The sequence below is a fragment of the Xenopus laevis genome, chromosome 4S, assembly GCF_017654675.1.
Source record: "Xenopus laevis strain J_2021 chromosome 4S, Xenopus_laevis_v10.1, whole genome shotgun sequence".
NCBI classification, from domain to species: Eukaryota; Metazoa; Chordata; class Amphibia; order Anura; family Pipidae; genus Xenopus; species Xenopus laevis.
This window is the reverse complement of record NC_054378.1, coordinates 4,511,743-4,536,752: the sequence shown is the minus strand read 5'-3', so window position 1 is coordinate 4,536,752 and position 25,010 is coordinate 4,511,743. Positions and strand designations below refer to the sequence as shown.

The 25,010-nt window shown below is 34.1% G+C and overlaps 1 protein-coding gene and 1 long non-coding RNA gene across 2 annotated transcripts in view; both read right to left on the bottom strand.

Moving 5' to 3' along the window:
• XB5761341.S (provisional ortholog of mucin 2, oligomeric mucus/gel-forming S homeolog) overlaps window positions 1-25,010 on the bottom strand; it is a 55,597-nt gene that overhangs the window by 10,228 nt on the left and 20,359 nt on the right. Inside the window, exons 18-38 of the mRNA XM_041591447.1 lie at window positions 24,803-24,900; window positions 23,582-23,733; window positions 23,273-23,411; window positions 22,901-23,011; window positions 22,279-22,458; window positions 20,355-20,594; window positions 19,329-19,485; window positions 18,796-18,927; window positions 17,824-17,965; window positions 16,964-17,004; window positions 15,450-16,268; window positions 11,648-11,671; window positions 10,560-10,589; window positions 6,618-6,694; window positions 5,019-5,609; window positions 4,401-4,575; window positions 2,967-3,214; window positions 2,525-2,708; window positions 1,679-1,868; window positions 277-452; window positions 76-145 (exon numbers count right to left, since the gene is read on the bottom strand). Of these exons, the coding sequence (XP_041447381.1) occupies window positions 76-145; window positions 277-452; window positions 1,679-1,868; window positions 2,525-2,708; window positions 2,967-3,214; window positions 4,401-4,575; window positions 5,019-5,609; window positions 6,618-6,694; window positions 10,560-10,589; window positions 11,648-11,671; window positions 15,450-16,268; window positions 16,964-17,004; window positions 17,824-17,965; window positions 18,796-18,927; window positions 19,329-19,485; window positions 20,355-20,594; window positions 22,279-22,458; window positions 22,901-23,011; window positions 23,273-23,411; window positions 23,582-23,733; window positions 24,803-24,900 (3,976 nt within the window). The remainder of the gene's footprint in view (window positions 1-75; window positions 146-276; window positions 453-1,678; window positions 1,869-2,524; window positions 2,709-2,966; window positions 3,215-4,400; window positions 4,576-5,018; window positions 5,610-6,617; window positions 6,695-10,559; window positions 10,590-11,647; window positions 11,672-15,449; window positions 16,269-16,963; window positions 17,005-17,823; window positions 17,966-18,795; window positions 18,928-19,328; window positions 19,486-20,354; window positions 20,595-22,278; window positions 22,459-22,900; window positions 23,012-23,272; window positions 23,412-23,581; window positions 23,734-24,802; window positions 24,901-25,010) is intronic.
• On the bottom strand, window positions 6,605-10,463 carry LOC121393163. Its single transcript, XR_005960781.1, has 3 exons — window positions 9,860-10,463; window positions 9,497-9,520; window positions 6,605-6,694 (listed from the first exon to the last, which is right to left on the bottom strand). It is a non-coding gene; the product is annotated as an uncharacterized LOC121393163 (long non-coding RNA).

Sequence of the window (25,010 nt, the reverse complement as noted above, 5' to 3'; positions counted from 1 at the left end):
AGTATTTTTCAATCTAGTTATTGAAGGTTTTACTAATTTTGCTTCATAGTTGGTTGCACAAGAATGGCTACTTACGTCGTTTGGCAGGTTGTAGGGATAGCCGGGCCACAGGCGTTATATACTTTGTTAGAAGGACAAGTAATTGCTAGAACAAAAAATATGAATTGTTACTTTTATATACAAAAGTAGTAATTATTTTATTGAGTATGTATCTACTTCCATCATATTTAGTGATGAAAATAATTTACTGCATGAAAGTTGCAATACGAAACTTACGACAAGCCGGTGCCTGGCTCCTCCACTGAATACAGACACCACGATCACCGCAGATTGACGCATAATGCTGTAAACTTGTACATTCAATGTTTGAGTTGGCCACATTGCAGCTGTCATAAAGGCAGGCTTGGTAGAAAGGTTCTGGTGGCTGGAATGCATGGCATTTTTGGAAAACCCTTTAAACAAATACCGTAAAAGATTTAGTTCACAGATAGAGACTTTCACTTATTTAATAAAAAATCTCAATATAAAAATTTTGGGAAAAAACGTGAAAAATTCTTATAGCTTTACTCAATTTATAATTTTCTGTGGGTTGAAAATTTGAAGAACTTGCATTAAAAAAAAACACCATAGAAAATAGAAACTCTTATTCTGGCTTTCTAGTACTCTCACCTTTTCTCTATGATCCTTTTATTTTTACCTTTTTTTACCACTTCTCGCTCATGCTTGAGTAGGAAACAGCCATGATTCAAGAATAAATTGGATTAACAGAAAAGCTTGGTTTTTTCCCCTATATGTCCATATTAGGCTTCGTACTTATCGAAGGAATAGCGCATTCGATCAAATGCGATTCAAAGTTTTTCCCAAAAAAACTTAGATTTTTTAAAGTCCACCAATTAACTCCAAATAGGTACCAGGAGGTCCCCCATAGGCTAAAACAGCAATTTGTCAGGTTTTAGGTGGCGGATAGTCAACGTTGAATTTTTAAAGAGACAGTACATGATAAATTTCGATATTCTAATTTTATAATTTTTATCAAATTTTAAATGGAATTAGGACTATTCCCTCGTTGATGTACACAAAAAATAGCTTGAAGTTTGAATTTTTTTCATTCGAAAGTTCACCTCAACCTTTGATAAATCTGCTCCCGAGAAGCCCATTTATCAAAGGTCGAATTTTGAAATTATGTGAATTTTTTTTTAATTCGACTGGGAGGTTGTTTAAGAAAAAATTTGAATGTCTAATATTCGATCTAATGGTTCCAACTGGAAAATTGTATTCGATTCATATTTGATTTATACAAATCTAGCTTTTCTCCCAATAAAAACCTTGGATGCCAGAAAGGCTATTAACATCTCCAAATGGTGATTCTCTTTCTAAATTGATCATAGCTAGTAGACTAGAAATTAATACTATAACCAAACAATCCACAAAAACTTGATTTGTTCCCAACTTGTCATCATTAGCTGTAACTCACACATATTTTACAGGTTCTATCAGTATTTAGTCAATGGTTGTCTTCTGAGATATTCTACTTGCTACTTGCTGTATATAAGGTAGCAAAAATATTCATGAAGTTAGCAATTTTTCCACCATCACTTAATAGCTAAATAAAATAAAAACATTGTTTTTATTACTTCTTAAAAAAAATGTTTTAACTAAATTTGAAGCCAATTCTTACGGTCCCATGATGATATCACAGAGAGAAGATTTGCATGAAGCTGTAACTGGTGGGGGAATTGTACGGCTGCTCTTGCATGAAGGTTTGACTGGGTCATTCACAATATAAGAATCAGCCATAGCTACACAGTTACTTGTGACTGTACCATTAGAGATCAAACAATCATCAGCTTGGTTGTTGTTGCAAGTACCTAAGATAAAATGATGAAATTATGTTACATTTCCCCAGTATTTTGGAAAGTGTTTATGTTAATAATATGAAACGCCCAACTGGTATTAAATATGTTATTTTGACAATATTTTTTTTATAGTGGCACAATTTTCAGTTGTATAAGAGCATATGCTGTACATATGGATGATATCACTGAGTTTTCTACCATACATGAAAAACATATTCATATACAATAAGGAGCTGATTTTTTAAACCACAACTTTTTTCGGGTCTGGCTTTTTGATGTCAAAAATCCAAAAATGTTGTGGGGAAAAAATGTGACTTTTCCGGGATTTATTATGGGACAAAACTGTGACAATTTTGAATCCAAAAATATTTTAAAACCTGTCAAAATCATGTAGTAGTCAATGGCAGATGTCCCTTTAACAACTAGTAGATCTTTCTTTGATTATTGGTTTTAGAGGTTCTCAGGTGTTTTTGACGCTGACTTTTGTATAACCATGCAAAAAAGTCATAGTTGTCAGTTTTTACATCAAATGGAAAACAGCAAACATCAACATGTAGGTTTACTGAGTGTGAACAGGAATAAGAGCTATACAACAAATTAAAGATCCTGACATTTAGAAACATTTACCAAGTTACAAGTTAATGTTTTAATTTTATGTTATAACTCACCACATTGTCCTTGTGTGTTGTTAAAAAACTTTCCAAATGGCATCTTTATAGTGAAGGTCATGCCATTATAAGTGATGTTGGTCTTCAGCTCTGGTATTTCAACCACAAAGTTTACTCCAGATTTGTAAAGTTTCACTCCATATTTTGTGTATGGAAGCAATACAAGATTTCCATTTACACGAGTCTAGAATTAAAGAAAATGGGAACATGATAAAGCCCTCATATATATGTATTTTTTTTTTTTTTTAAGAAAACAAATAATTAAATGTGGAAGAATTGTTATTTTTTATGAATACTTATCATCACCACAGTTCGATAAAAATACAGTTTATTACAAATCTTAGACCATGTGTTTAAATAATGGCCCCACTTATTTGTCTACATGCAATTTGTCTGCAACATTGCCACCAGTTTACTTTAAAGTAATACGCCCATTGCTTACCTCTAAGCTTATTGGAGTAAATGTTTTAGGTGATATTAGGACTTCCTGAGTTTCATGTCGTATAGTAAGATTGCGGGGGCAGCTAATACCAGTTCTATCTCCACAGTCATAATTGTCAAGGTAAATGCCAAAGTTATCAACAGTTTTCACAATTTCTTCAACAAGAACGTAGGTGCAGTTTCCTTGATATGTATAATAGGTTCCATCAAAGGTAAGATAATGAGGATCACCCCAGCCAGCACACATACCTAAAGAACAATATTAATGTAGGTCATTTCTCATTTGTCAACCTGAAGATGGTCTAAAATTAGATTTATGTGTTTAAAAATGCTTAATATTCTAGCATGCACAGCAACAAGAAGTTTGGCATTCTAATTTAAAGCACTTTTCTTACTGTTTCTTCTTATAGGCAATATTAATAAAGGAATGCAACAAAATATATCGGATGGAGGACTTCAGCTACTCAATCTCTTTGCATATACTCAAATATTTCCCTTCTTTATAGAACCCTATTTGTCTTCATCACAACTGTCAGTATATCAGTCTTTCATTTCAATTATTTTTAATTGATTTTGTACCAGCCTCCCTGTTTCTACCTCTTTAGTAATTTTATTCTGTGAAATTTCCAAGAAACTTAAATTCTGGTTTAGCTTTTCTAAATTGAAGACTGTGTACAGGGTACTGCATTCCAGGTCTAATATATGTAATAATCTTTTAGCAATAGGTGTGATAAAGTCAAGTCATGTTTCAGCCATTTTGGATAGTTTTGTCTGTTTATAAAGAATTTTGACAGATTTTAAAGAAAAATACAATTAGGGGTAGATTTATCAAGAGTTGAATTTCGAAATGGAAAATACTTAGAAAATAGTGATGGGCAAATTTGTCCCGTTTCTCCAAAAAAATTAGCAAAAGGGCAAAATATTCGTGAAACGGCGTGGCAGTTTCGCACCTGGTGAATAAATTCACTATACATGTTTCAATGTCCTAATTAAAACAATTTATTTGAGTTTGGCTACCTGAAGTGTTGATTTCCCTGTTTGTTTAATTTGTTTTTCTAACCAAATTAATATAAATACATCACTATCTATATATTAAATCCTTTAAGTGCACTATTAAGTGCACATTGTAAGATATTTCACATGCTGACTCCTCCTCCTCCTTCTTTATTTTAACTCTTCCTTTAACTCCTCCTTTATTGTTTTTAGATTTCTTCTGTATTGGTAATAGCTAACCCTCTTCATAGAAATATTTGGAGTCAGATAATTTTCTCAGGAGTCAGAAGTCTTTTAGTCCTTTGGAAATTTTTTATATAGTTAGAAGGAATAATAACTGGCAGATATATGTGATACTAATGCTAACTCTGTTTTACTATCTAAATGTTAAATGATTGCCCCCCCTTAAGGATTTAACTTGATGACATATAGAAATACTCACATGGACACTCCCAATGCCAGCAACACAAGTCATCATCCTGGACGGCAAGTGGAGCCATTTTATTGGCACATGTGATTGGTGGTGGAGGCGTGCAGCCTTTTTGAACAATCTGTAGCTGACCTGCTGAATTGCATACTGCTTTGGTGCAGTTACAAATCTGCCAGTTTGTATAGGGCTGTAGACACAAGAATACAAAAATGAGAAGTATGATAGCAGAAGAACAGAGAAGTTGTTGTTCATACTGTAAAGCTGATGAAAAGGGTGCATTATTATCTAAAATGTATAATTGTGTAATGCTATTTTGTGAGATTTACATCTTTACAGTTTGAGCTGATTGAAAAAACAATAAGAATAAAAGCAGATATTTTGCTTGGTGCCAAATGGTATAGTTTCTTAGAGTACAGTGGTTATGTAGGTATCAGACACATTTAGGAGAAAAGCATTGAAACAAAACAATTTAGCTAGAAAACTAGATACGTAAAGTTATGTACCAGGTGCTCAGAATTTCCCTACATGTGATATTGTATCCATATACACACTCTTGCTGTGAACATTTCAGTTCATGCACATATTATGGATATTAATAAACTGTACAAATAAATACTTAGTGGAACTCACCACACAAGGAGTAGTTGTACTGATTGTAGTGACTGTTGTTGATTTTGTTGTTGTTTTTGTAGTTGTTGGAGTTGTAGTTTTTGTAGTTGTTGGGGTTGTAGTTGATGTAGTTGTTGGGGTTGTAGTTGTTGGGGTGGTAGTTGATGTAGTTGTTTTTGTTGTAGTTGGTGTGGTTGATGTTGTCGTCGTTGTAGTTGTTATGCTTGTGGTTGTTGTTGGTGTTGTAGTTGTTGCAGTTATTGGTGTTGTAGTTGTTGTGGTTGTTGAAGTTGGTGGTTCTGTAGTTGTTGTGGTCTCTGTGGTTGTTGTAGTTGGTGGTGTTGTGGTTGTTGTGGTTGTTGTAGTTGGTGGTGTTGTAGTTGTTGTAGTTGGTGGTGTTGTAGTTGTTGTTGTAGTTGGTGGTGTTGTAGTAGTTGTTGTTGTAGTTGGTGGTGTTGTAGTTGGTGGTGTTGTTGTTTCACAAGGTATCTCAATTGCAGGTATTTCCTTATCACTACAAGTTATGTCACATACAACACGGTAGCATTTTCCAAGAACTGAACTTCTAGTTATTTCCTGACCTGCAATAAGTTCTCTGTTTACTTGCTTGTCCTTGGTAATATAGATTTAAGGTAACTGCATTATACAGTAGCTATCAAAATTCTAATAAATTACTGTTCCATATCCATACCTGAATCTGTGGTAATAAATAAATTGTACCTGCACCCAGGGTACTGAACACCATTCACTGGGATATATACATGTACTGTATATACTGTATAATAGACAGTACAAACAATGCAGTCCAATAACAGCTGAACCAACTTTGGGTGCAGGCTAGAGAACAATAATCCATGGAAAAATAAAACCCTCTCACAGGACTTTACACAAAAGTATTATTATTACTGGATCAATTTATTAGGGAAATCCTTTTCAACATGAATCAATACACATAAAAAGAAGTGCAGATATGTGATTCCAAAACCTGGTTTCCACATATCTCTTAATTATGGTAAGGTCATCTTCGATAGAGTTCATTTTAAGAAAACAATTCTAATTTGTCAAACCTATTTTCTTTTTCTCTGTAATAATGAAACAGTACCTTATACCTGAGTGTAAGTAAGCTACATGAATCAATATTGATGCTATTGATGCTATTTTTTAAAGCAAACTTAAGATATTGTGATTCAAATTATGGAAATATTCTGGATAATATATCTTGTACCTATACTGCATTTCAACCTCCATGCTACCCATTTACTTTTTCCCACACCCCTATGGCTGTGGAATGACATTGGAAAGGATGGCACTGTAAATTAACAATAGTCGATGGGTCAAAGATTTGATATTTGCTATAACCTATTCCATCAATAAATATGGAATCTTCAGCATTACTGTACTGCTAGTGCCCTGGACCCTTGCTCTGACTAGAAGAATACCATAACCATAAATGTCAATCAAACAAACTAAACCTGCTTATTATTTGAAAATATTTTCCATATTTTTCATCAACTTCTGTAGAGAACAATGGGTGCAGTGGGACAGATTTATGGTTAGGTTTAGTGTTCATTTCAGGAATATGCAGACATAAGTGTTGGCTGCTTTACCTGGTGTATATACGGTTCCATTGTAAAAACAGGAACACACTGTGGTATGTGAAGTGGTTGGAGGAGTTGTTGTCACAGAAGTTGTTGTTGCTGTTAGAATAAATAAGAAATGAAAAACAAATTAAAAGTTACCAACAGATATGAAATAATATGGCGCAAATTAAACCCATATTCCTTATGCCATTATAGCTGTTTCCTGGTGCAGGCACTTTATGGGGGTTATTTATCAAAATCTGAATTTTTCAGATAATTTTAATTAAAAAAGATCGAGCAAATTAGAATCCATAATTTGACAACTTAATCAGATCGGAAAATTGAGCAAAAATCATCAGATTTTTTTCCTGAATCGTTCCGGTTTCTTTTATGGTTTTTCCTCTGAAAAGTCTAAATTTTCTGAAATAGTCACATTTTTGCTCTGATTCTAGTACAGACCACAGAAATTTCCAAATAGGATAGGGATACTTCCAATTGACTCTTATACAATCTCTGCAGCCCTGAGGATCTTTGGATTCTGACTTTTTATCAAAAAAAAAAATATAATAAATCTGGTAAATTTTAGCTTTTTTTCCACTTAAAATTTGGATTTTACAGTAAAAGTTTTTATGCATTTGAACTTTAAAAAATAACCCCCTATATGTCAAACTGATACATATTTGGCATTAGGGCCAGATTTGTATGGGAAAGGGTAAGTACCATGTTTGGCTACATATGGAGTCCGACAGATGTTACTAATGTATACAGGAAACATAGAAATTTAAAAAATTACAGATTTTATACTTTAAGGACGTTTTTATGTAGATTGTACAAAATTGATACAGTTCTACTTTTCTGTTAGAATTTTGTCAGTGGTAAGTACTTACTTGGTGGAGTTGTTGTGGTGGTTGTGGTTGCTATAAAAACAATGATAATATATTATTACAATACAACTTCCAATTTATTATTCGGCTTAAAATTATACTGACAGGGCTCAGTGCCCTGGTTCTGCCACTTTATATGTCTACAAGTGCTTTTGTTAGAGCCAGATTTGTATCCCAATAAATACTGGGAAAGGGCAAGAAACATGTTTGGCTACAAATGGAGTCTGGCAAACATTACTAATATAGATAAAATCAAGTATAATATATCATTACCATAAAATTTCCAATGCATCATTCAACTTAAAATGGTACTGACAACCCTGATCAAAGCAACTTCAGAAATGCCATGCAGGAAATGCTGTCCTGGTGCTGACACTTTATTTTATCTATAATTGCTATATTTTTCCCAAATAGTACTGAGAAAGGAGAAGCACCATGTTTTAAAGCAAATAACATGGAGCCCAACAAACATTACTAGAAATTAAAATTGACAGGTTTAATATTATCTTAACAGTCATAATATAAATATTATTTTATATAGAATATCCAAAGTTAACACTTTCATATTAGCATTTTGTTGTCAGTGGTAAGTACTTACTTGGTGGAGTTGTTGTGGTAGTTGTGGTTGCTACAAAAAAGTATAATATATTATTACCATCAAACTTCCAATGTTATATATCTACAAATTGCCATATTTTTTGAGTTAGAGACAGATTTGTTTTGCAATAAATATTGGAAAAGGGGAAACACCATGTTTGGCAACAAAAATCATGGAGTCAACAGCCATTACTAATGTACTGTATATAGGAATAAACACAGAAAAAATGATTGATAGGTTTTTACTAGCCTAATAGTCATGATATAAAAAGTTAATACAATACTACTTTTGTTTAGCATTTTGTTGTCAGCCATAAGTACGTACTTGGTGGAGTTGTTGTGGTTGTTGTGGTTGTTGAAAGAACAAATATAATATAGTATTACTATATAACTTCCAATTAGATCAAAACTGCAGAAGGGCCATTTCTAAAGTGACATGTCTATAAAATAGCTGTATGTTTGGAGTTAAGGCCAGATTTGTATCCCAATAAATACTGGGAAAAGGGAAGTGCCATGTTTGGCTGCAAATATCATGAAATTGACAGACATCTCTAATGTACACAGGCATAAACGCAGAAATATGTATTGACAGGTTTTGTACTAGCCTAGTCGTCATAAGATAATGATTACTGAATGAAGAGAATGTCCAGAGTTAATCTGATACTTCTTTTGTGTTATCATTTTGTTGTCAGTAGTAAGTACTTACTTGGTGGAGTTGTTGTGGTGGTTGCTGCAAAAACAGGTTAAACATATCATTACCATACAACTTCTAATTTATCATTCAGCTTAAAATGACACTGACAGCCCTGATTAAACAACTGCAAAAGTGCCATCTCCAGGACACAATATTTTCGGAATGGAACTATGTTTAAAACTGCTACATTTCTGAACAAAGACCCAGATTTGTATCCTAAAAAATACTGGGAAAGGGGAAGCACCATGTTTAGAAGCAAATATCATGGAGTCCAAGGTGCATATTTATCAAGGGTTGAATTTCAAATTGAAAAAACTTCGAATTTAAGAATTTGAAATCGACTATTTGGGACATAAAACCTGCTCAATTCATGTTTAAGTCAATGGGAGAGGTCCACTGACTATTTCAAAGATGTTAGCAGTCTTCCAAACATTCCAGTTTTATTTCGAAGATAAAAACTCAATTTGAGTTTGATCCAATTTGATTTGAGTTTTCAGGTTTGTAAAATTTGCCCGAGCATAAGATATTTTTTTTTAATAAATAACCCCCCAATCGAATTTCGAGTAAAATTTAATTCATTAAAAACTCGAATTAAATTAATTCGAAAATTCAACCCTTGATAACTGTGACAGGTTTATTACTAGCCTAATCGTTTTAATACAAAGATTTTTTTAAGTACAATGTCCAAGATTAATTCAACACTACTTTTGTATTAGAAATTTATTATCATTGTTAAGTTCTTACTTGGTGGAGTTGTTGTGGTGGTTGCTGCAAAGAAGGATAATATATTATTAACAATTACATTCCAAATTGTTATGCAACTTTTAATTGTATTTACAGCCCTGATCAAAACAACTGCAGAAGTACCATCTCCAGGACACAGTATACTTTATATGTCTACAATTGTTGTATGTTTGATTTAGTGCCAGATTTGTATCCTAATATGTTTTGGAGGAAACACCATGTTTGACAGAAAATATCATTGAGTTGACAGACATTACTAATGTATACAGATATAAATACAGAAGTAAGTATTGTCAGGTTTTGTACTTCTATATGGGTTAGCACTTTTGTGTTAGCATTTTGTTGTTATTAGTAAGTACTTACTTGGTGGAGTTGTTGTGGTGGTTGCTGAAAAAACAAGTTTAGTAAGTTATTACCATATGACTTCCAATTTGTCCTTCAGCTTAAAATGATATTGACAGCATTATTCAATTGGAGATTTGAATGGACAATTGGAGAAGTGCCATCTCCAGGACACAAATATTTTTGGTGTTAAGGCTAGATTTGTATCTCAGTAAATATTGAGAAAGGGGAAGTACCAATAAACACAGGAAAAAAGTATTGACAGGTTTCTACTAGGCTAATAGTCATAATATAAAGATATTTTATAGAACGACCAAAGTTGATATAAAGTTAACATTTTGTTGTCAGTGGCAAGTTCTTACTTGGTGGAGTTGTTGTGGTGGTTGCTGCAAAGAAGTATAATAAATTATTAACATTTACGTTCCAATTTGTTATGCAACTTAAAATTATATTGACAGCCCTGATGAAAACAACTGCAGAAGTACCATCTCCAGGACACAGCATCCTTTACATGTCTACAATTGTTATATGTCTGATTAATGCCAGATTTGTATCCCAATATGTTTTGGAGGAAACACCATGTTTGACAGAAAATATCATGGAGTTGACAGACATTACTAATGTATACAGGTATAAACATAGAAGTATTGTCAGGTTTTGTACTTCTATATGGTGTTAGCACTTTTGTGTTAGCATTTTGTTGTTATTAGTAAGTACTTACTTGGTGGAGTTGTTGTGGTGGTTGTGGTTGCTGAAAAAACAAGTTTAATATGATATTAACATATAACTTCCAATTTGTTCTTCACCTTAAAATTATATTGACAGCCTTGTTCAATTGGAGAATTGAATGGACAATTGGAGAAGTGCCATCTCCAGGACACAAATATTTTTGGTGTTAAGGCTAGATTTGTATCTCAGTAAATATTGAGAAAGGGGAAGTACCAATAAACACAGGAAAAAAGTATTGACAGGTTTCTACTAGGCTAATAGTCATAATATAAAGATATTTTATAGAACGACCAAAGTTGATATAAAGTTAACATTTTGTTGTCAGTGGCAAGTTCTAACTTGGTGGAGTTGTTGTGGTGGTTGTGGTTGCTGCAAAGAAGTATAATATATTTTTAACATTTACGTTCCAATTTGTTATGCAACTTAAAATTATATTGACAGCCCTGATCAAAACAACTGCAGAAGTACCATCTCCAGGACACAGCATCCTTTATATGTCTACAATTGTTATATGTCTCATTTAGTGCCAGAATTGTTTTCCAATATGTTTTGGAGGAAACACCATGTTTGACAGAAAATATCATGGAGTTGACAGACATTACTAATGTATACAGGTATAAACATAGAAGTAAGTATTGTCAGGTTTTGTACTTCTATATGGGTTAGCACTTTTGTGTTAGCATTTTGTTGTTATTAGTAAGTACTTACTTGGTGGAGTTGTTGTGGTGGTTGTGGTTGCTGAAAATACAAGTTTAATATGATATTAACATATAACTTCCAATTTGTTCTTCACCTTAAAATTATATTGACAGCCCTGATGAAAACAACTGCAGAAGTACCATCTCCAGGACACAGCATCCTTTATATGTCTACAATTGTTATATGTCTCATTTAGTGCCAGATTTGTATCCCAATATGTTTTGGAGGAAGCACCATGTTTGGCAGAAAATATCATGGCGTTGACAGACATTACTAATGTATACAGATATAAACACAGAAGTAAGTATTGTCAGGTTGTGTACGTCTATATATTTTTAGCACTTTTGTGTTAGCATTTTGTTGTTATTAGTAAGTACTTACTTGGTGGAGTTGTTGTGGTGGTTGCTGAAAAAACAAGTTTAATAAGTTATTATCATATAACTTCCAATTTGTCCTTCAGCTTAAAATGATATTGACAGCCTTGTTCAATTGGAGATTTGAATGGACAATTAGAGAAGTGCCATCTCCAGAACACAAATATTTTTGGTGTTAAGGCAAGATTTGTATCCCAGTAAATATTGATAAAGGGGAAGTACCAATAAACACAGGAAAAATATTGACAGGGTTTCTACTAGGCTAGGCGGCAAAATTGGACCCTTGATAAATCTGCCCCTAATAGTCATAATATAAAGATATTTTATAGAATGACCCAAGTTGATATAATGTTAACATTTTGTTGTCAGTGGTAAGTAATTACTTGGTGGAGTTGTTGTTGTAGTTGTGGTTGCTGTGAATACAATTCGATATATTATTACCATATAACTTCCAATTTGTCATTCAAATTAAAATAATACTGAGAGCCCTGATCAAAAAAACTGCAGAAGTGCCATCTCCAGGACACAATGTCCTGGTGCTGGCACCTTGTATGTCTAGATTGCTAAATTTTGGAGTAAATATTGTGAAAGGAGAGGCACTATGTTCAGAACCAAATATCATGGAGTCCAACAAGCACTATTAATTTATGCAGGCATAAACACAGAAATAAGTATTGGCAGGTTTTGTTCTACCCTAATAGTTGATACAGTACTACACTTTTTTTTAGCATTTTGTTTTCAGTGGTAAGGACTTACTTGGTGGAGTTGTTGTGGTGGTTGTTGTTGCTGGGAAATACAATTTAATATATTATTACCATATAATTTCCATCTTAAAACGATAAAACGATACTGACAGCTCTGATCAAAATAACTGCAGGACACAGTAATCTGGTGAAGACACTTTATATGTCTAAAAGGACTATATCTTTGGTGTTAGGGCTAGAAGGGGAAGCACCAAATATCATGCTAATGTATACAGGAATAAACACAAAAAAATATAGCCTAATAATATAAAGTAGAAGGTCCAAAGGTGATACAATACTACTTTTGTGTTAGCATTTTGTGATAAGTGATAAGTACTTACTTGGTGGAGTTGTTGTGGTAGTTGTGGTTGCTGCAAACACAATTTAATGTATTATTACCATATAACTTTCAATTTATAATTCACTTTAAAATGATACTGACAGCCTTGATCAAAACATCTGCAGTGTCATTTCTAGGACACAGTGGGGCTCATTTATCAGCACTGGGCAAATTTGCCCATGGGCTGTTACCTATAGCAACCTATCAGTGAATAGCATTATAATGTGAGCTGCAAGAAGAACAATGAATGCAGCAATCTGATTGGTTGCTATAGGTAACAGCCCATGGGCAAATTTGCCCAGTGCTGATAAATGAGCCCCAGTGTCTTGATGCAGGTAGTTTTATGAGAGCTAGTTACTAAAATCCGAACATTTATCATTATTTTAGTAAAACCACTTTGACCAAACTCCCATGCTGATTTTTATTTACTTTATCAATACATTAATTTAAAATCTGGTGTGGGAAAAAACAATAAAATTGCAAAAAAAAATCACGTACGATTTTTTTCTGATTCTTTTCAAATTTTTCAGATTATTGGCAGAAAACCACAATTTTTAGTGGTTCTCATACAAAAACCCAGTGTAAATCATATCTTCCAATTGTAAAAGAAACATCTGCCATTGACTTCTCAGTGACCTAGGTAGGTTTGAGATTAATTACTTTTTTATTCAGACATTTACAGGAGCAGCCTCTGGGTTTAATACATCTCCACAAAAAAATTTGTGTTTTCCAAAAATTGGACTTTAGTAAATAATATGTCTAAAATTGCTGTATGTTTGGAGTTAGGGCCAGATTTGTATGCCAATAAATTTGAAAAGGGGAAGCACCATTTTGATAGCAAATATTATGGAGTCCAACAGACATTAACAATATTACAGATATAAACACATAAATATGTATGGCAGGTTTTATACTAACCTAATAGTCATTATATAAAGATATTCTATGTAGAATTTCCCAAATTAATACAATACTAATTTTGTGTTAGCATTTTGTTGTCAGTGGTAAGTACTCACTTGGTGGAGTTGTTGTGGTGGTTGCTGCAAAAACAAGTATATCTATCATTTCTGTATAATTTCCAATTTGTCATTTAACCGAAATTGATATTTACAGCCCTGATCAAATCAACTGCAAAAGTGTCATCTCTATGACACAATTTCCTGGGGCTGGCACCAATAAAAATCCAGAAAGGAGAAGCACCATATTTGGCAGCAATAGCTCAAAATTTGATTTTTTTTCATAAATCTGCCTCATTTATTAATATCAAAATATTAAGGATTAATATATTGGAATAAGAGATAAGGCACAAAATATAGGGATGCTATCAACATGTTTTTTCAAAATATCATTAAAAAAATCTTTAAGTACCCCATAACTCATGATTAATAAGTACCAACAGTAATTCTTTATTTAAATACAGTAGTAATAAGAAAGAAAATACTAATATTTATAGAAAGATCTTTCTATAACTTTTTGTTTTTTATGGTGTTAGAACCTAGACAGAGATTTATTTTGATGACATTTGTTTCAGCATGTATGGTTTCAAATACTTACTTGGTGGCGTTGTTGTGGTTGCTGCAGAAAAGAATAATATATTAGTAACATGTACGATCCAGTTTATCATTGATTAATGGGTTACACCATGCAGTAGTAGAAATTTTCATAAACATAAAAAAAATTTTGTGCAATTTCTCTCTCATCAGAAAAAATCTGTTGTCCATAGACGCCAATGCATTTTGGTGTATTTTCACAAATTTTTGTTGAAGCAAAACGGGTGAAATTTGCCCATCACTGGTTACAAATTAGATTTAACTTTGAATTGGCTTAAATATAAAGAAATATAAACAGATCTAGGGCACATTTACTTTTTTTTGCTCGAGTGAAGGAATAGAATAAAAAAAACTTCAAATTTCAAATGTTTTTTTTTGGCTATTGCGACCATCGAATTGGCTACTTTGACCTTAGACTACGACTTTGTCTCCGAATCTAACGATTCAAACTAAAAAACGTTTGAATATTCGACCATTAGATAGTCAAAATACTGTCTCTTTAAAAAAACTTTGACCCCCCTACTTCGCCACATAAAACCTACCGAGGTGCAATGTTAGCCTATGGGGAAGGTCCCCATAGGCTTTCTAAAGTTTTTTTGGTCATAGAAAAATCGTTCTATCTATTGATTAAAATCCTTTGAATCATTCGATTAGAAGGATTTTTTCGTTCAATTGTTTGAACTAATTGCGATAAATCCTTCGACTTTGATATTCGAAGTCAAAGGATTTACATTCGGCAGTCAAATATCGAGGGTTAATTAATTAACCCTCTATATTCGACCATATGTAAATCTGCCCCTAATCTCAGAAATAGGGTTTGTATTACATTCAAGCACAGGATACACAGTAGATAACAGATAAGTACTACTATAGTTTATATAAACAAGCTGCTGTGTAGCCATGGGAGCAGTCATTCAAGCACAGGATACACAGTAGATAACAGATAAGTACTACTATAGTTTATATAAACAAGCTGCTGTGTAGCCATGGGGGCAGCCATTCAAGCACAGGATACACAGTAGATAACATCCACTTTCTGAAGCATCACATTGTATTCTACAGAGCTTATTTGTTATCTTCTGTGTATCCTGTGCCATTTCTCCTTTTTCAGCTTTGAATGGCATGCTTTTATGGAGTAACCTAAACAATACTCTTTGTTTTCTCAAACAATCTTACCGGTAGTGGTAACAGTCGTTGTGGGAGTGGTAGTTGGGTATGAGCAAAGTGTGGTGGTTTGAATTATTGTTCCATTTTTACATATAGTTTGACCACAGAGTACTGGTGAACTGTATGTAGAAACAATAGAATCTGGTGTATATTTTGTTGTTGCTGTGTCAGTATTGATCCTATCTGTGGCCGTATTAGTGATATCTGAGTATGGTGTTACTCCTGGAATTGTGGTATTGCTATCACGGTGATATGTTGCTGTTGTGGTAGTATCCTTGCCATCAGGGTTAATTGTTGTTGTTGTGGTAGTAACCTTGCCATCAGGGTGATATGTTGTTGTGGTAGTATCCTTGCCATCAGGGTTAGTTGTTGTTGTTGTGGTAGTAACCTTGCCATCAGGGTGATATGTTGTTGTGGTAGTATCCTTGCCATCAGGGTTAGTTGTTGTTGTTGTGGTAGTAACCTTGCCATCAGGGTGATATGTTGTTGTGGTAGTATCCTTGCCTTCAGGGGGAGTTGTTGTTGTAGTTACCTTGCCATCAGGATGGTATGTTGTTGTAGTATCCTTGCCATCATAGTGAGATGTTGTGGTTGTAACCTTGCCATCAGGACTATATGTTGTTGTGGTCGTTTCCTTGCCATCTGGGTGAGTTGTTGTTGTTATGGTAGTAACCTTGCCATCAGGGTGATATGTTGTTGTGCTAGTATCTTCGCCATTAGGGTGATATGTTGTTGTGATAGTATTTGGTGTAATATCAGTATTTGTGACATCTGGTGGATATGATGTTGTAAAAACCCATGGTCTGGTTCTATCCACAGAGCAGCAACCTAACAAAAAGTATTTGGAAAAAAAATAAAAAGTTTAATGAAAGTCACTAGGACTGTGCAACTTTTCATTAGAAAAAATTACTTAGTACCTCAGTTTTAAGCAACAAAAAAAAAAATACAATTCTAGGAAATAAACAGAAACTATCAAGGATGATATTTGGTATATCTGCCAGAATTACAAGTTAGCAATCCAGTAAACTGGGGAACTTGAAGGAAGAATAGTTGAATAACATTTGTCATTTCATTATTGTTGGGATTCTTGGATGTGTGGTTTAACATAAGTTAAAGGGCTTTAAAGTTGAAATCCTCAATATAATTAGCATATTTATATTGTAATGTACTTTGCACTTATATGCCCTTTCTCCCATGCAAGGGAGTTCTCTATTGCTGGAAGTCCAAGGCAAAAGGACCAACTTACCCTTAATTCTGCCACTATGTGACCTTAATAGATTGCTACATAAAAGTTGGCCCAAAGTACCCCTTCTTTATTACCTTTTATTAATAATGACTTGCTTATTTTCTATCATGCCCACTTTATTATTATTTACCTTGCCTCTTTATCCAAGGGTTGGCCTGTTAACTGATGCCTATTATTTCTATGACCACCAATTACGACTTTGCAATATTAATATTAATGGACACAGATGGGGCAAAATTTACCAACAATCACATAAGGGATGCAAAGGTTTCAGTACCTCTATCTATACAACTCTCTCTTCCATACTTATCACACATGCTGAAAGAAAAAAATAAATACATAAATCATTTTCTCTCCTGTAACTGGAACTGAAAAAGGAACAAAATTAATACAGATCAGAAACCATTGATACAGCACGTCACACCTTAAAAGGGTTTCAAAGTCTTGTCTGGGTTACATACACATCATTGTTTTCCCCCTTATTGTTGATTATATAGTTATTTGAATTGCAAACATGAAATGTGGCCTTTTTTGTTACAGTCACCAGATGGCATTGGCTGCAATATCTACCAGAGAGGGGGAATTAAATAAATTATTGATGGCCAGTTATTGTTGAATTATAGTTACCGGTATTCAAACAGAAATATTGGGTTGTTGTTGGGGTTCTGGGAATGAAACATGGGCTACAGAGTGAAAATCCCAGATACAAATAATAAAAATAAGTAACAATAAATAACAATCATTATATATTATGTCCTTAAGTTCATACAAAGCCAAATCTCAGACTATGCATAACATTGACACTTCTATGTACCAATAGTATGTTGTTAAGATGAATGAAAATATTAATAATTGACAAAATAAATTGTCAATAAAAGCTTTTATTTTTTACTAACAATGGATATGGATCATTAAGAAGAGATTATGGGGCAGATTTATTTTATTCACTTACTTACCTTCAACCATCATTTAAGGTGGTACCTTCAACAATCAGTGATCAGGCAACCAAATTATGAAAAAAGGTGTGAGTTCCTGATTTGTTTTTAATTTTTCAACAATCAATTGCTCTGCCTTGCTGAAAAATGACATTTCCAAGATGTGTTGCACAATTTATGTTATAAACAAGTATTTACTTACCATAATCGGCAGGGGTCACCAGTAGGTATTTGCTCACCATAGTTGTAGGTTTTGTTCCTGATAAAGCAGGGACATTGTGGGACACATTTTTTTGTAATTTCATCATAGTAAGGACGTTCAGGTGGACAAGTTGGGTAACAACCTTCAAATAACAAATAGATCAAATGTAATTATTTGAACATAATTGTAGATATTTTTTATACTAGGTCCCATCAAACAAACTTTGGGTCCAGTGAAATACTAGGCATGGTAGGTTCTATGGTATAGGTATATGGTGCAAATAAAGAGGAACTCTTGAACATTATACAAGGCTGAAACCCACTAGTTTCTTGACCCACCCAGTTATACTTACGGGTTTTGGGGGTCCAGGACAAATTTGTCTTTCAGTAAATTGTATTTCCTGAACTTTATGAAAGTGAATACTTGTTGCAATTTAAGTATTGTAGGGTGCCTAGGCAGCCACTTAAATGTGGGTGTCAGAGGTCCACTAGATAAGACTGGTGAAATATGTGTATCAATTGGAAATATTTAGTCATGTCATATCAGGTGTGGTGGGTTCCGCACTTCTAAGTACTTTATTGACTATATGAATAGGTATGTGTTTTAGTAGAAAACTTAGTGGCTGGTTACTAACTCAGAGGTGCCTCAATGGGGACCCAGAATTTTATTTCTGGAACGATTCTTGTATGAAATACTTGTTGCAAAAGACAGGAGCTCACTGTGATTCTACTATGCAAATAATTGGTAAAAGTAATAAGAATATTAATAATTAATATATGCAATGCAGGCAAATTATTCTATTACCACTCAAGCTCTGTGCATTACTTTTTTTTGGCATGCACCCTTTCAATCTCAGTTGGATGCTACAGATGACAGCAAATAAATAGCAGGTAAAACATCATGGGAATTGAAAAGAATGAGTTTACTTTTAGCAATCAATAATGTAAGGCAGTGCATGGATAAAGAGCTTACCTTCCAAGTGTGTGACAGGTGGTGAGTGACAGAACTTGGTGATGTGGTAGTTTCTGCTATCATCTGGACCACAAGCAAAGTAGTGCCACATACATTCATCCTCTTCGGTGTTATAGTAGTCACAGAATATTGCTGTAGTTGTAAAACAAGGAACAGAATTCATGCTATGTATTAATTTCTTATCAGACTTTTTTGGGCTCTAATATACAAAAATATATTTTCCAGTAAGTGTAATATTTAAAAAAAATTAAACAAAAATCTCCATAGTATAATTTGACTAAGCATACATTGATTTTTTAAAAACAATACTTATTTACCTCTACATGTTTTTCAGTAGACTAAAGGCATGGTGTGCTTCATTTTGATGAGACCACAGTCTTATGCCAAGGTCTCAAGAATAAACGCTATTTCTACCCATTAATACTACTACTTTTAAAAATCTGAAATCCTATGACTATAGTTTTGGAAATAAATATTTTTTTCAAAAATACATTTTTCTAATATGTATTATTTAAGTCTAATTATAGACTCACGACAAATGTCTGGTGTTCGCCAGTGAATGCAGACATCTACTTTAGAGCAGAGTTGAGCGTAGGCAGCCACAGCAGTGCAGAAGCACTCGCAGTCTCCACCAGTATCACAGGAGCAGACATCATTTACACAAGAGTCATAGAAGGGTTTTGGATCCACCTACCAAAGAGCAACATATTTCAGTGCATGATGTATTTTTTAAAAGAGAAATAAACCTTGTATAGAATTATTGGTATTGCCCCAAAATATCCTACATTCTCCATAATAAAATAATAGCTTAAAGCGTAATGGGAGCTGTATTCTAGTAACTTTACATATGAATTCTTAAATTAACACTGTACAACAAAAACCATCCAAGTCTTCCAGATACTTTGACCCAATTAATGGAAGACACTTCTCAATCGGAAATCCTGTCTGCTTTGTTTAATTTTAATTTTAACATGATCATCAATCAAGGCAAATAGCCATACACTGATTATGGTGTAATATTGACAAGCAGAAATGGCATGGTGATCTTAATAAGTTTACAGTGACAAGGTTGATGTAGCACAATAATTCTTATCATGGTGTCCTAGATGCAACACACATTGGTAGCATAGTATCACATGCTAAGAACCAAAACTGTTAACTTACGGTGAAGTTCTGATAATTACATTTTTACATTTTGAATTATTTAGCACCATGTTATGATGCAACTTTATTTGTGTGGGAGAATGGCCAATTGACTATTTGCTAAATAATTTGAGGTTGAAAGAGAAGAAAATGTCCACACTTCGGTTCATTATAGTAAAATGTGTCACAGTTCCTTTGCATCTGTCCAAGTGGGGTGTGGCCTACAGTGAACTAAATTGCTCAAGTCTGACTCCAACTTATTATATAAATTAAGCTCTTCTGGTTATCATAAAGAAAATACACAACCCAATTAAAATATGAATGTATTATTTTGCTATAATATACGTACTAAGATAAACAAAAAAGATCACATAATCTGACTTAGTCTGAATATCATATCCCACAAAAGAATGTACCTTGCCGTGACAGCTTAGGAAAACATTGCTGTTGATAATGTCACACTTCTTATCAGCCCATGATCTACGGTGAGGTGCTGACAGGCATGGCTGGGGAAGACTTAAAGCATTAGGACAAGTATTACTAAGCTTCCAGCTGTTTCCAAAGTCCATTACATTGCTAGTTTGTATGAACTGGCTGGTCAGGAAGTCATTGTTGGCATTATCATCATAATTTCCACACAGGCCACAAACTTTGCCCTAGGAAAAAAAAGATATATATAAGCAAGAAAGACATAGACATAAACAAGTGAGTTAATTACTTTGATAACCCAATTGGGTGCACACATCCTGATCAATACTGAGAGAGGCTAATCTTGAAGTCGTCAAACATAATAGATACTTCTACAATGTTATGGTTGTTATTTTGGGAAAAAAGGACCATTTTTGTCTTTGACAGGTATTATTTAAGGTGGTGCTGAAGAATACCAGTAGAAGCAAACAACAAGAGACCCAAGTTAAGAGGTCTGGGTTAAGATGAGAGAGGACATTTGAGAACCATTCACATAGAGGAAGCATTGGAAACCATAGGTGAAAGGCAAGAAAAAACTGGTATAAAGCAGTATCACAAAGGCCAAGAAAATCTAGAAACTGGAGGAGGTGATGATAATAATCAGTACCAGAAGCAGCTGTGAGATATAGGATCCATGATTCGAGAGAAAGTAGAGAAAATGTATGCAGATTTTCAGAGAGTGAGTTAATGAGTGCAGTTAACTAGTTTGCGTGGCTAAGTCAATGCTCTGTTAAAGGTGAACAGTGCAGATTTGTAGAGGAAAATTCTGGTCTCGGCCAAGATCTCTGCTGAATGTGCTCAAGAGTACAAGACCTTTGGTGAGACTTGGTATGAGCTGTATGTCAATGTTGGAGCTGTTTGAGTCTTGTGTCATGATTTGGCAAGAGTAACATCATTAATGACAGTAGTGTGTATGTGTGTTATAATAAACAGAGGCAGGCAAATTAGGAAATTAAGATTGTTCATTGTTGTTTTAAAGTCACTGAGCATCATTGATGGAAAGGTAACATGAAAGACAAGAAGCAAATCTGACAGTGTGTGAACCAGGACAGGAGAAAAGGCTCTAGGTTCTATACCATTGAGACTTGTTGGAGGTTGTGTCCATTTTCAAGGAAAATAAGAAATGGACAGGGATGTACAAAATATAAAATTACAGAGGCATTACAAGTTAATTTCTTTGTTTTTAAGGGGTTATTTACTAAGCTCCGAATACCTGAAATTGATTTTTTTTATAAAATCTGACTTTTAAAAAATATCACAAATTTTTCTAAATGTATTAAACCCCGAGGGCTAAAAATCCTGTATATAAAAACATGGCATCTCAAACCTGTCAAGGTTGCATAATCTGAGCTTTTCCCGCAAAGGTAATTTTCGGGAAAATGTAATAATAAATAAGCGTTAAAAACCTGAGCGGTTTAGATCGGAGTTTGTAGCAGCCAATACTGAGATAAATTTCGGACCTTGATAAATAACCTCCTTAGTGTTGCTAATAGAAAGACACTAGGGAGTATATTTATCAAAGAGTGAAGTCTGACATCACCACAATCTGCTAAGACTAAACTCTTTAATAAATATACTCCTTTGATGTACAGTAGAAGTTGTTCCATGTGATAAATATGTATTTATACAAAGATAAGTAATAATAATGATAAGAATAAAAGTCTTGGTTACCAATTATTCTGCTTTTTGGTTTTCAGGATCCTCTGTAACCTAGCTCGATTCCTACATTTTCAGTACCCCGCACTTAACTCCTACAAAATTACCTCGCACCCAAAAATAGGTGTTGCAAAATTCATTGTGACCCTATGCTCCTCTCTAAATGTTGCACTTTTGTAGAGAATTATCAAGACTAGTGCATAGACGTTATCTTACCTTGTATGAAGATGACAGTCTGACTAATAAAGATGTTTTCCTGTCCCAAATAAGGAAAATATCATTGCTTGCAGAAATGATGAGGTAAAGGCCCACTTCACGGGTCCTATATGCTATTTTTTTTGCAGGATCCCCTAAGGATTCTTCCAAGTGCTCATCAGCCAGTTTCAATTCAGTACTCTAAATGGTTAAAACAAAGCATTGGTGTTATAGTAAATGTAGGATTTTCAAGACAATACTCAAAAAACACATATAGGGGCAGATTTATCAAAGGTCAAGACGATTTTTCGAATGAAATAATTTGAATTTCGAGCTATTTTTTGTGTACTTCGACTAGGGAATAGTCCAAATTCGATTAGAATTGAAAAAAATTTAAAAAAAATTTGAATATTGAAATTTAAGTTTTTTCAATTTGAAATTCAAAACATCAAAATATGCCCCCTAATTGTGTGGCCTTACTAACCCTCAATTACATATTTCACAATGAAATTGCAAATGCAACCGCCGCCACTGCAAATAACCCGCCCTTATATGTGTCTTAAGTAAAGAAAATATTCTCACTGCTAATCAATATTTTCCCCAGGTTATATGTACCAGAACAGGACCGTAGTACAATACTTACCCCTAGATATATCTTGATAGACTTTGAACATGTTACTCCAGTGGTGCCACATGGGATATTCTCTGTGATAATTCTAAAGGTACCATTAGATGCACTAGCCCCGCAATAGTCCTATTATGTAGTAAAACATGTTTATTAATAACAATAATTAGACTGATAAAATGATGAAAACAATAAGTGATCGTTTGTATTCAATAAAATATACCCATTTTCAATCAATATTTGCTAACTTTTTTTGTAATAAAATCATGTTAATCATGTCTTTACAGAGCCAAACTGAACCAACTACCCACTCAACTTTTTTGATTAATTTAATGAATATTTAGTGTTCTTTTAACAGTTAAACTAAAAAAAAAAACTACAATTGCTTACCTGGGCAACTACAAATTCACAACTTCCATCAAAGTCATAGAATTTCTTGTCAAAGGTAATGTAATGCCCACTTCCATAGATGTTACATGTTCCATAACAAGGAGTTTGTATGCATGACCAAAGCCCACTCTCACATGTGCTGCAGAAAGAACATTCTATGATAAGCAAGTTTTCCATACATTGTGTAATTATACCTAGAGAACACAATTTAGTTTAAGGAAAATATAGATGTTACTTTGCATGGCATGTGCATTATTATAGCCCACCCAATCTGTCTATCACTGTGCATAGAAAGCTTTAAAATCTCACCAGTATTTGCATTCTTCATTGAGGGTAGATCCATGAGGAAACACTTCATTATTATATGTGCATGGGCAGTAACTCTCAAGAACACAGCCTCCATTGCCATCATCAAGCAGTCCATCAGGGCACACACATCCTGAGACGCATTCTGGAAGTAACTATCCAAAGAATGAAAAATACGATTAGCCTACTGAAGCAGCATACAGCAAGTTTAAAGGAGAAGGAAAGTGTAAATTACTGGGGAAGTGCCAAATGTCAGGCACCACCCTGTGATTGTAATAACTTACCTAATACCATGGGCTGGTGCTCCCTTTAGCAGAAAACGACACCATGGAACAATTCTCTTCTTCTTTCTTCAATGCCCAGGGTGGACACATGCACAGAAGAGTAAAAAAGCCAGCTTTTTGGTAAAGTTTGGCTTTTTACTCTACTGTATATGTGTGCCCATACAAAGCAAGAAGATGTAGGAAGAGAATCGCTCCAAGTTTTTTGATGAGAAGAACTCCCGGGTTGGTACCATTTTCTGCTAACTGGTGCATTGGCCTGCAGTATCAGGTAAGTGATTACAATTACTGGAGTTGCCTAATAATTGGCATGTCCCAGTTGTTGACTTTTTTTATCCTATTGAAATATAGAGATTGGGCAGATATTATTGTAGCTGTTCATCAGTGTGCACTGAAAGGGTGGATTTCAACAAAGGTGTGCATCTGCCCAGTTTGCGCAATAACATGTCAATGTTGTGCTGGTCAGTGGATAGTGAGGTCTCGGCAGAAGGAAGTTGACATAGATATGTCAGCAGTAGGGATGGGCAAATTTGACCCATTTCATCAAAAATTTGCCGTCGGCGAAATTAAAGTCTATGTGCGTCAAAATATTTTTGCCGCAAGTCTTTTTTTTCTTTGACGCACAACGCCATACAAGTCTATGGCCGTCATTTCAAACAAGGCAAAAAAATTCGCCCATCCCTAGTCAGCAGAGAAAACACCCACTTACACACCTACCAAATGTTTGTAAAAGCATGTTGTAAAAAAAAAACTTTTTGAATAAAAATACAAAACTAAAATTTGTATAGAAATAACTTTTGAAGGAACCCAGCATAATGAATGCAGTGGAAGCATTAACTGTAATACATTAGTCTAAATATATGTTTATGCAAAGTTTACATTTTGTCCCATTACAAATATATATATATAATAACAAAATGACAACAAAATAATATTAACATACAGGTCCAATACTCAGAGTACGACAGCTCCTGTGCTGTGGAATGGGATCTCCTTTCTGCACCAAGCTGCAGTCAAAGAAAACTTTTCCAAAGGGACAAGCTGCAAAGAAGACTTGGCATTAGACCATATGTCCTACATGAGATTAAACGCTTTCTTAAAGATTGGAAGAAAATCACTTTCTAAAAGAGTAGAAAAATATCAGTCCAGTA